The sequence below is a fragment of the Lissotriton vulgaris genome, chromosome 2_2, assembly GCF_964263255.1.
Source record: "Lissotriton vulgaris chromosome 2_2, aLisVul1.2, whole genome shotgun sequence".
Lineage (NCBI taxonomy): Eukaryota > Metazoa > Chordata > Amphibia > Caudata > Salamandridae > Lissotriton > Lissotriton vulgaris.
Genome location: NC_141688.1, coordinates 122,562,801 through 122,575,222, shown reverse-complemented (window position 1 = coordinate 122,575,222; position 12,422 = coordinate 122,562,801). Strand labels below are relative to the sequence as shown.

The 12,422-nt window shown below is 47.6% G+C and overlaps 1 protein-coding gene across 2 annotated transcripts in view; it reads left to right on the top strand.

Annotated features, from left to right (window-relative positions):
* SCAPER (S-phase cyclin A associated protein in the ER) overlaps nucleotides 1–12,422 on the top strand; it is a 3,157,511-nt gene that overhangs the window by 1,546,428 nt on the left and 1,598,661 nt on the right. For both annotated transcript variants that reach the window (XM_086959426.1, XM_086959427.1), the window contains exon 21: nucleotides 878–1,014. In XM_086959426.1, the coding sequence (XP_086815552.1) occupies nucleotides 878–1,014 (137 nt within the window). The remainder of the gene's footprint in view (nucleotides 1–877; nucleotides 1,015–12,422) is intronic.

The window sequence follows — 12,422 nt, the reverse complement described above, 5'->3', positions numbered from 1 at the left end:
GCCCTAGTTGTCTTTTTTTAATCACCTTGGCTGCTAGGGGATTTTCCCCTCCTGTGCTGAAAATACTTGAATACTATAGAATCATGACAAGGTCAACTCGTCATATGCACAGCACAGGTAACGCCCATGACGAGTTGACCTTGTCATGAGCATGGAAGGGGTTAATACACAATGGTCAGTCACTTCATGGCTCCGCACTTCTGGCGTGGATGGTCGTGATAAGTACTGCCATCATCGTGCTGGAGTGGTGATTATATTGACGACACAGACATCACCACCACGACAAACATGACGTCACGCGGAGTCAACTGACGCCATCTGCCGGCGCGCAGGAGTACTGCTATCAAAAAATTTCTGGATCACGCCTGACGCCTGAAGTTCAAAGGTAAAGAATCTGCGGCTAGACTGTCTCTATCAGATAAGGTGTTACTGAAGGTAAGTAACTTGTCCTTCAGGGCTTCTGGCATCTGAATTGAATGTCGTCCAAACATTCTCATTACTTCACTAGCCCTGAATCGGGTTGTGACTACTATCAAAGGTTCCTTGGCTATAAAAGGTAGATTAGAATTTGTACAACCGTTGGCTAACACAATTTTATCAAGATGATGCCTTTTTATTAAAGAATTGCTCTCCACCTAGTGATTTGTGAGTTTGTACTCTTTGAAATTGAAAATATTCATGAGTTATTTACGTTCTGATCCGCCTTAATATGGCTGAGAAGTTTATCTAATTACTGTATCTGTAACATTACCTTCTTATACGTCCAGAGGCCAAATAAACAACCATATAGATGGGCTTTTTACTGCTGTTGTCTGTGATTTAATGTTGCTCCAGTCAAGTGGAAAGGTTTTCTTAATTACCTTAATATCTCGCGCAGGAGCATCTCTCCTTGAAGAAGTATATTGTTGATATTGTGCTAGAGAGCCCCGCCCCGCCCGAGCCCCACAAGGACAGCGATGAGAGACAGAAGGCCAAGAAGAGAGTCAAGAAGCTGAAGGCTCGGATGAACGCCAGGTAAGGCCCCGATTCTCCGGTCCTTGCTATTATTTTATGCAAATCCTGTTCCGGCTGGAGGTGTTTGCGGCTGGAATGTCGAGAAAATAACACAGATGAGCCTAATTTATAGCCACTTCTCCTGATTGAGAATGAAAACTGAGCTATCGACCAGCAGCCCTTGCTTTCACCTGTTAAGAGCTTTCCTCATAATTGGATGCCCGTGTCCTGCCAAAGCCATAGCCCCTCGCAGCCTACAATGGGATGTTTAAGTGTGTGTAAACCAGGCCTATTTTTCTTCCCAGTTATTGATTTTTAAATGAAGTATCAAAGAAAATCAATAGTAATCAACAAATAGCAGCCCGTCTACCGTGGTGTCTGATCGCATGCTTGAATTTAATCCATTTGGGGTCTTGTCACAACAAGTAAAAGTTGGAAATATCTAAAAATGGAAAGTGAGTTGCCAGACCTGCCGTTTGTCACCTGCCTCATAAGTGACATCTGCAGTTCAACGAGGCATCTGTATGTCATGGACCCTAGTGTCCCCCTGGCAGGTGCGGGGGGGGGGGAGGGGGGCTTCAGCACCATCTCTGTGGACAGCGGCCATGCCTTTCTGTGGCTTAATAATAACCTCATCCCAGATCTTTACTAGCATTTACATGTTTGTATATTATGTGGACACAGGGGCACTGCTTTCACATTCACTTTAAAGCCAGCTGTCACTGAATCATTACGGCCGCTGTGCAAAATTAACAAGTGTTATTTAAATTAGAATACATAAACACCGAATAGCAGTGTGTGTTTTACCATCATTTCAGCAAAAGTATTGGTTCCACTTCAAATTGTAACTGAAAGTCCATCAGCCAGTGCAGCCGGAGCACGTAGGCTCTTTAACTTCTACATCAACCATTGCAGCCAATGAATGTCTTAAGTGCTGCAGTCTGCGCATGCATTAGAGTGCAGCATGTCATCCACTGTATGCAGTATGTATCAGCTCCCCACTAGTGCACACATCTCGCATCAATATTTGCAATAGGAACACCTTGTATATGTAGCATGGCAGTCAGTACACCAGGAGCACCTCAAGTATTGTACCGGAAGCACACTAGGAGTTGCCTATGAACTTCATCAGCTGAGGGTTAGCAGGTGCATCAATCTCTACATGTGGTCTGCTACTGCTTATGGAGCATTTTAGGCACTCACCACATCATAGCCACTGTAGAAGTAACATGTTAGCTATTAAACATAGTGCATGGTATCCATTGTACATAGTGCTTTCATTCCTTGCAGGATCAGCATGTGGCCCTATGCACCCAGTGCATTCCGCCCTGTGCTGCGGAAGCTTGTTGACTGTTGTACGTAGAGAAAGTGGTCCAGTTCAGACAACTTTCTATGGATATTTTTCCACCTATTGTCATCTTATTATACAGTTCTGTGATATCCATTGATTAGTTGTTTCTGGTAGTTGGGCTGTGTTATGTAAATAATACTGAAGGTCACAGAACATTGGTATAGCAGTTGGTGTTTATTGTACAACAGTTGTGGGATTATTTCTTTGTATACCCTGTCATCACAATACTCAGTCAATACAATTTTGTTCACATAAGAGGCCTGGGGGTCTTGCAAGAATCGCTGTTGTCCAGATTAGTATCCTGGTCCAGTTTTTGTTTCTAGCTACTCACTGTACTGCAGGTTTTAAGTAGGGGTAGCATTTTAAGGCTCAGTGCAGGGGGCTACGGATGGGGAGGTTTGCAGGGTAGGCGGGGCTGGTTTAGGGCTCAGAGGAAGGGGAGGTCGGGCTAGGTTTTAAGTAGGGGGCAGAGTTTTAGGCCTCAGGTCAGGGGGGCGGAAGGGGCAGTTTCCAGGCTAGGAGGGGCAGTTCTAGGGCTCAGGGCAAGGGGGATCGGGGTAGGTTTTCAGTAGGTGGGCAAGTTTTAGGGCTCAGGGCAGGGGGAAAGAGAGAAACATGGGCATGACAACAACTACCTGTAGCCCTGGTTTTCTCCCTGTTCCCACATATGTCCTCTGTTCGGATAAACGCTACACCTTTGGGACCCACTTGGGTCGGGAAGAGACAAAGGGACAATGAAACAGCTCCGTCTAGTTCGGGCTCTCCTCCTCGACTTCCTTTCTGCATTGAATATGGTCTACCGTTTACCGATATTCCTCTGCCATCGGCTTGTTACCGTGAGAGACGAGGGCTGACTGGCTCCCCCCTACCTTCCTCTTTGTATTTGTTGACACGATAGGAAAAGGGTTCCTTCCTAGCCCCCTCACGCCCCGTTTCATATGTGTACTTTGCCTTTTCTCCACTCCTGTCACTTGTCATGGTGGCTAACTGAAACCCACCACGACATAGCTGAGAATGTTTCTCCCACTTTCCCTCCATAAGCCGGTATGTGTTCTGTCTGTATTGGGAAACCTGCAACACTGCCACAGTATTCTAAACCCTTCTCAGCACCAACGCCATCTCACTGCACCAGACATTTGTGCACAGAGATCAACATTTTAGGAAGCCACCTGGACCTGCCTATGCCATTGGGATTGACAACTTGTTCACCAAGCTGCCATGTAAGCGGAGGATACTGTACCATCAGTGGAGAAATCATTCCTTCGTTGTCACTGTAAAATTTGAGAGATTTGTCAGCAATTTAATGGTGCTTCATGTTATTAAATGCAAAATTAAAATGTGTTTGATCCTACTAAATATCTTAGTAGTCTGCCATATAAATGCACCATTTGTTATGTGGTCATATGCGTGACCACTTGTATGTGAGTGCCTTCTATACTGAAGTATACAAAAATGAATGCTTGAATTAATCTCGGGGTTCGCATCCCAGTCAATCGTTATTTAGCAAACATTTTCAGCTCAATTCAGACCCAGAATATGCAAATCAGTCTTGCACCTGCTCCAATGAGAACTGTCCAAACTGAACTGCCAAGTCCAGGTTGCTTGTGTTCCGGTCCAGGGAGGACCTGGCTTGGCAGGTGTGAGAATCTGGCTTGGTATATAGTGCATACTTATGAAAGCATGCACCCGGCACTAATCCAGACAACCCTTATGGTGATTTAAATGGTCTTAGACAACCTTAGAAAGCTCTCTAAGTGGTAGCTGTGGAGAACAGCCTTCAGGCTTAGTCCAGAAGGAGTGTACAGTTCAGTGTTTTACCAGAACAAAATCTTATTGATGTAGATTGAGTGAAAAGGAAGCACACAGTGTAGTAATAAAAATATGTATTTATTATAAGACACTCACAAACACATACAGATATCTCCTAGCCGGAGTTACACACAATACTTTGCAATACAATCAAGTAAGTATCACAGATACACAGTGGTCGCCTGGGGGAGACCAAACCAAATACTAAGATAGTAGTATGTGAACCATGACTCAAGTCAAGACTATACCCAGGAGACGTAGAAGTGCCAGGGACCCAAGGAACCACCCAAGGTAAGTAAAGAGAAACCCCACGGAGGCCTTCTGCAGAGGGGGGACTCAGCCGCGGGCTCAATAGAAATCAATGGGTATGTTGCGGTTGCAATTTTAAAGAAAAAGGACCCTTTCTAGTGGACCCTGAAGAAACCCTGTGGAAGACAGAAGGTTGGAGAGCCACCCCACCCATGGAATCCCTAGGAACCAGAATACCTACACCAGGGAAGCAGGGTGCATGGTTCTGAAGTGGCGACGGAAACTGCAGTTAAACTCAATGGAGGGTTTCAGGAAGATGACACTGCTGGAGAAGCTGAAAGTGTCCGGTGGAACCCAAAGGTGGATTCAAGTATAGAAGTAGCTGTAAGCAGAGGGGACAGAGTCTGCGCCACTCATTAGTGACCCGGAGTCACGGAAAACGAATGCCCACCAATATCGAGTGTTGTAGAAGAGCCGATGGTGACCTTGAAACTGCAGCTGTGCGGACCAGACGATGCTGTGGAATACCAGGATTCAGAAAAGGGGGTGGTGATGAACAGAGTGTCTGAATTAAGCAGACCACTCTTACCCAGTCCAAATATCAGGGCTTGATCCATCACCGTTATTTATCTCAGTGGTGTGGAATTTATTAAAATATCTACTTGTCCATGGGGCAGGTTGCTTCATAAATCTACTTGTCCTGTAACAAAATCCACTTGTCCCTTTGGTGCCTTGTTGTGCGGCGACAAATTATGGCAGCAATCTCATTATATAAGAGCTCTTATACAGCGCCTCTGATTATGCCAGGGCTCATACCATAGTGGTGTTTGAATGCTAGTAATCCCTTTATTATGCTACGTTTCCGCAGATCTACATGCTGGGACTGAAGGTAGTGGTAAACAATAGTTCCAGGGTTGGAATGTCCTTTTGAGTCTGTGCAAACCTTAACTTGCATGTTTTAAGGGGTTTCAACAACTCTTCTGTAATCTTTTACAATACTGAACATTTTTGTAAATTTACTCCTGACAATGGCAGACGTAAACCTTCTTCCAGAGTTGGGAAAAAAGTGGTTGGAGGGAAAATAAACTTGCAAACACTCAGGTTTTCGCATGAGCAAATCTACACATGCATATTTGCTCATGCTAAAATGCAGTTCACAAATATCTTCTATGAGTACTATTTCTTGCCCTACTGCTGTAAATTCTTGTGAATTCATGAAAGCCATATAGCTGCCCTTAATGCAAGGACATAAACCAAGGGTGACCTTTGGAGACTTTCTTTAATAATTGGGCCCCAAATTTGTTCGAGTGTTAAACATGACCTTTTGTGTTTATTAAAATGATCTCTCTGTACCGTCTGGCTTCATGTGAGTGAGAGCATTCTGCTCTTTCATAAGGAGAATATTGGCACACAAAGTAGTTTTTTTCAGTGCCAGTAACTAATGTGGCAGTGTGTGCTTTTTTGAGACCCAAAACTATTTTTTTGCTTTTGCCAATGTTTGTTATAATGGTGAGGGTCTGGCAGATCTCACATCAATAAGGTTTTACAAAAACCTTGCCAAAACAAGTCACGCATTGCCAAAACTAAAACGGTGACCACCATTTCAGACCTACTGGCTTTGCCAATGCTTGTTTATTTTGTTTTCCAAAATCGTATTGAAACTGGTTACACTGATTTTCTAATATGAATATTTTGGGGAAATACTAGCATGCATCAACACATTTTACTAAATGATGCTGCAGAGAAATGGTACCTGAAATTTTACAGTAGTTTAGCAAAAAAAATGTTTTCCTACTTTAATTTTTTAGGGACATTTTATATTGAAAGCAAATAATCATTAATCTTGCTTTCAAGCTTCTGCAAATATTTGCATCTAATTAGAGAGCATTCTGGGAGCATTATGCATAGCCTCATATTGCTAAACTTTGAAACCGTGTGTCCACATTTTTATACTGGAACCACTGTCAGTAGTGCAATCAGAACTTGAATTTACTGAGAGCGCTAAGCCTAATAATAAAAGGTCTCAATTAATGAACCATAAATACATGTTTGACAGCATTAACATATGCACACAAAATATTAACTTAACTGCAGGCAGTGCCCTTCCCTGATTCTTAATGTGGTACTGCAAACTGGCAGCCAAAGGGTCTGTGCTGCAGGGGATTGGGCCTGCTGGTCCCAAGGACAAAATGCACATTACAACTGGTTGCCCTTGACCCCAACCAATATGTCCTGGGCGTCGGGCTATAGGAATTCCACATCCCTGTTATCTCACTGCACCATCCCAGCTCAGAACCTGGCTATATGCAAATCAGTCTGTCCCTGGCCCAGTGCATCATGGGAACAGGGCAGACTAAACTACCAAGCCAATTCTTCACCAAAAAGGAGACAAGCTACCGGGGACCGGTTTCTTGCATTTCAGCCGTCTTCGGCCCGGCTTGCTTGAATCCTGATGGTGCAGTGAGAAAGGGACTCATGTCTGAGTATACCCTGCCACACCTATAGTGGCCAAAAACGATTCAAAAAAGGGGGTGGTGATGAACAGAGTGTCTGAATTAAGCAGACCACTCTTACCCAGTCCAAATATTAGGGCTTGATCCATCACCGTTATTATTTAAAACGGTGATGGATAAAGCCCTGATCTTTGGACTGGGTAAGAGTGGTCTGCTTAATTCAGACACTCTGTTCATCACCACCCCCTTTTTTGAATCGTTTTTGGCCACTATAGGTGTGGCAGGGTATACTCAGACATGAGTCCCTTTCTCACTGCACCATCAGGATTCAAGCAAGCCGGGCCGAAGACGGCTGAAATGCCAGAAACCGGTCCCCGGTAGCTTGTTTCCTTCCCAGTATAAGAATTGGCTTGGTAGTTTGGTCTGCCCTGTTCCCATGATGCACTGGGCCAGGGTCAGACTAATTTGCATATAGCCAAGTTCTGAGCTGGGATGGTGCAGTGAGCTAAAAAACGGTGATGGATAAAGCCCTGATCTTTGGACTGGGTAAGAGTGGTCTGCTTAATTCAGACACTCTGTTCATCACCACCCCCTTTTCTGAATCATTTTTGTCCACCATAAGTGTGGAAGGGTATACTCAGATGTGAGTCCCTAGCTCATTGCACCATCAGGATTCAAGCAAGCCGGGCCGAAGACGGCTGAAATGCCAGAAACCGGTCCCCGGTAGCTTGTTTCCTTCCCAGTATAAGAATTGGCTTGGTAGTTTGGTCTGCCCTGTTCCCATGATGCACTGGGCCAGGGTCAGACTAATTTGCATATAGCCAAGTTCTGAGCTGGGATGGTGCAGTGAGCTAAAAAACGGTGATGGATAAAGCCCTGATCTTTGGACTGGGTAAGAGTGGTCTGCTTAATTCAGACACTCTGTTCATCACCACCCCCTTTTCTGAATCATCGTGGAATACCAGGAGCCGTGCACGAGCGGTCCCAAGTCGGATGGCAAGAGTTAAGGGGTAGGTGTCCGTCTGCAGCACCAACACGACTTTGCAACTGCAACCAACATTGAAGTGAAGAAGGTACAATATCGGGACCTAAAAGGTCCAGGTGACTCCCCACAAGCAGGGGAGTCAGGGCAGGCCCGAGCAATCAGGGAAGCCTGCGGAAATCAAAGGAGACCCTCAGGAGGACCCACAGGTCGGAGGCACTGGAGTCGCCAGAGGACCTCGAACAACGCACTAAAGATGCAGGCCCACGGTGCAAGTGATGCGGTGAGGACAAAGATCTTGGCCACAGGAGATGCTCGAGTCTGGGGCTACTTGGAGCCGAAGATCTTGGTTGAAGGAAGCCACCAAGCTTTTGCAACAGTAATTCGACACTGTACACAGGGTTTGGTTCCTGCAGTTTCAACAAGGGATACTGGCCTCAAACTTGGTGAGAGGACAGGGCAGGCCTCAAGGGATGAGGAGAACCTCCACCTGTTTTGCTGAGCCTTTCGGAGTCCATGGGAGCCCAGGATCAAAAGACCGGTCAACTTAGTTGCTGTGCCTGCAGATGCAGGGAAGTTACTCCTTCACTTCAAGGGAGATTCCTCCAGTTGTCTTGGATGTCTACATGCCTTGGAAGATTCCTGTATGCAGCATAGGCACGGACATTGCAGAAGACTAGCAGGGCGGTGAGATCAGGAGCAGCAGGAGTCTTTCCAGTTGCAGCCTTGAACCCCAGAGCGAAGTCCAAAGTGACCAGATGATCGAAGAAGAAGTGGTGTCTTGAAATTAATCTGGTCCCATGGCGAATCTAGGGACCTACCCTCAGGTAAGCCCTTAAGTACCCTAAGGAAAGGGTTGGAATGATTTAGGGTTCCCTCTCAGGGGAGGGGTGAGACAGTGGAGAGGATACTCCCATGTTCTTTGTGCAGTTTCGTGCCAGAGCGGAAGCCAATGGCTCCCTTAGCTGCTTTGAACTGGACTATGCAAGGAGGGCACCAAATGTGCCCTTCAAGCAGAATGAGTGGCTCTGGCAAACACTTCCACCTAGCCCAAATACATTAAATCCTGTCTGGGAGGTGGTCACATCTCCCTGTGATAGGATACCTATTGTTCTGCCTTCCCCTGCTCGAGCTTGGCTCAACAGCAGGAGGGCAGAATCGTGCCTCTCGTCGCCAGCAGCCATGTTGTGCTGTCCGGGTCTAGAAGGCTGGTACCGGGACCACTGAGGGCCTCCCGGAGGAGCTTTGCATTGCATGGAATCATACCTCCCACATCATTTACGGTGTGGGGGTATGATTCCAACATGTTTGATACCAAACATGACCGGGTTCGTTACAGTCAGTTTAGAGATGGTCATCACATAATGATGCATGGTCACTCTGTGTCGTATTGGCTGATGCATTTACAACCCGTGAGAATAGACTCCGAAGGTTGTAGAGGGGTCCTGCTCATGCAGGGGCACCCTCACACTTAAAACCTAGCACCCTCCCTTCGGGATTGAAAGGCCTGCTGAAGGGATGACTTATAGGTTTTAAGTACAGTGACCTTAGCTATATGTAAACCTATATCTTTCGTAAGTGGTGCTTTCTAAGAGTGCTAGCACCAGCTTACACAGGCTGCAATGGCAGGTCTGTAGTTACAGTTTAAGGACCCCCCATGGGTGGCATATTGCATGCTTCAGCCTAAGGGGGGACCCCTGGTGTACCTATGCCCTGGTTACCTCTGTACCATATACTAGGGACTAATAAGGGTACACCAGTGTCCAATCTGGGGTGTGCCTAAGTACTTTTCATACCAATTCAGGGGAGAAAGCACAGAGACTGGGTTCCTGATTAGCAGCATCCCAGTCAGACCAGTCAGAAACAGCATAGCACCAGGCAAAAAAGGGGGAGGGGCATAAAAGCAGTTCCTACTTTCCTACAGAAAGTATCTGTACGAACAAGGGAACTGGTGGGGGCGAGCATTGGAGACCCGGATAGAGAGAGAAGGAATGCAGCTGCACTCTGGATTGATGAACTATCACTTACCCGGTTTGGTCTCTGGAGTGTCTTGCTATGAGGAGACTACTATTGCTGTGGTGGACAATTGGAGAGGGCTACACCGACGGGCGATTGAAGGGGGTGGGGATTGCTGCCCCGATACGGCAGGTAAGAGCAGTGGGAGGCTGACACCCGGGACGCAAGCCCCCGGCCCTGCCCCCACACCTCCTTGCTACCCCACTGATTACTTATTGTTTGCCACACGTGCCATAAAAGTCACATGAACCTGAGAGTTACAGGACTTGCCATTATTGCCGCTTGAGTGCTTTCACAGTAAATTGTTTTTATGACTCTGGTGGTGTCCTCAGTTTGAAATAGTGGTGAAAATTAGATGGACAAATGCCTTGTCTCAAGAAACACTGTGTAGGATGCTTTGGTTCAACCTAATTTTCTCCTAAAACATAGCAGCCTAATGAGACCTCGCTGAGAGTCTTCAGTGCTTTTGACACACGTATTCTAGTGACGTAAAAAAATAATAAAGATTCACACAAGACCATGGTGAGTAAAGTAGATGATGAATTCTGACAATATAAGATTGAATACATGAGTCTGTCTCTAGAGATTAAAGAGATTAGGGATTTGACTGGAGAACTGGTCACAGAGAATACAATTCTGGCAAATCATATGGAAAAGACTGCATGAGGGCTACTTATATGAATGCCATCGGGTTTGCTTTAATCATTGAGGGCTTGGACTTAGTCATTTTGGAAGGATGATTATAGGAGAAATACCATTTTGCAAAATAGGGTTTTCAATTTGACCTAGAGTACAGCAACAGATTAAGTCTCGGATGAAGCAGTGTAGGGAAAACAATTTGGTCTTACCAACTTTGTTCGTATCTACAGTGAGTTAGCCCAGGAATCTTTTATGAGCACCGTTCAATCAATCATGGCATTTGTAAAGCGCGCTACTCACCCGGGGGGGTCCAAGGCTCTGGGGGAGTGGTAAGTTACTGCTCGAACAGCCAGGTCTTGAGCTGCTTCCTGAAGGAGAGATGGTCTTGGGTTCGCCGAAAGTGGGTGGGGAGGGAGTTCCAAGTCTTGGCTGCCAGGTAGGAGAAGGATCTTCCTCCGGCGGTGGCTCTGCGGATGCGTGGTACGGTGGCGAGTGCGTGGCTGGTCGATCGTAGCTGGCGGGTGGGCGTGTAGAAGGTCATGCGGTCGTTGAGGTACTTGGGGCCCAGGTTGTGGAGAGCCTTGTGTATGTGGAGAGGAGTCTGAACGTGATTCTCTTGCTGACGGGGAGCCAGTGCAGGTCTCTCAGGTGTCCGGTGATGTGGCTGTGTCGGGGGATGTCGAGGATGAGTCGTGCGGAGGCGTTCTGGATGCGTTGGAGTCTTTTTTGAAGTTTGGCTGCGGTTCCGGCGTAGAGGGTGTTCCCGTAGTCTAGTCGGCTGGTGACGAGTGCCTGGGTGACGGTCTTCCTGGTTTCCGTGGGGATCCATCTGAAGATCTTGCGGAGCATGCGCAGGGTGTTGAAGCACGAGGATGAGACGGCGTTGACTTGTCTGGTCATTGATAGGGAGGAGTCCAGGATGAAGCCCAGGTTTCGTGCGTTGGTTTGGGAGCGGTGCCCAGGGCCGGGGGCTACCAGGAGTCGTCCCAGGCGGAGTGGATGATCCCAGGATGAGGACTTCCGTCTTGTCTGAGTTCAGTTTAAGGCGGCTGTTTCTCATCCAGTCGGCGACGTCTTTCATCCCTTCGTGTAGGTTGGCTCTGGCGGTGGTGGGGTTGTTGGTGAGGGAGAGGATGAGCTGGGTGTCGTCGGCGTAGGAGATGATGTTGAGGTTATACTGGCGTACGATGGCTGCGAGGGGGCTCATGTAGACGTTGAAGAGGGGTTGGGCTGAGTTAAGATTCTTGTGGCATGCCGCAGATGACTTCGGTGGCCTCGGATCTGAACGGAGGGAGCGAACTCTCTGGGTTCTTCCGGTGAGGAACGAGATGATCCACTCCAGCGCTTTCTCTTGGATTCCGACGTTGCTGAGGCGCTTCACTAGGGTGCGGTGGCAGATGGTGTCGAATGCTGCAGAGAGGTCCAGGAGGATGAGGGCCGCTGTTTACCCGTTGTCGATCAGGGTTCTGATGTCGTCGGTGGCTGCGATTAGGGCGGTCTCGGTGCTGTGGTTGGCCCGAAACCCGGACTGCGAGGGGTCGAGGGATCCGTTCGTCTCGAGGAAGGCGGCAAGCTGTTTGTTAACGGTCTTCTCGATGACTTTGGCCGGAAAAGGAAGGAGCGAGATGGGACGGTAGTTCTTGAGGTCGGTGGGGTCCGCCGTTGGTTTCTTCAGGAGGGCGGTCAGCTCGGCGTGCTTCCAGCTCTCGGGGAAGGTGGCGGTGTGGAAGGAGGAGTTGATGGTGTCTCGGAGATGGGGTGCGATGGTGACGTCGGCTTTGTTGAAGACGTGGTGTGGGCACGGGTTGGTTTGTGATCCGGAGTGGATGGAGTTCATCGTGCGGGTGGTGTCTTCGGTGCTGATCGGGGTCCAGTTGCAGAGGTTGGTGGTGGCGGGTGCTGGTTCGGTGGTAGGGTGCGTGGTCTGTGC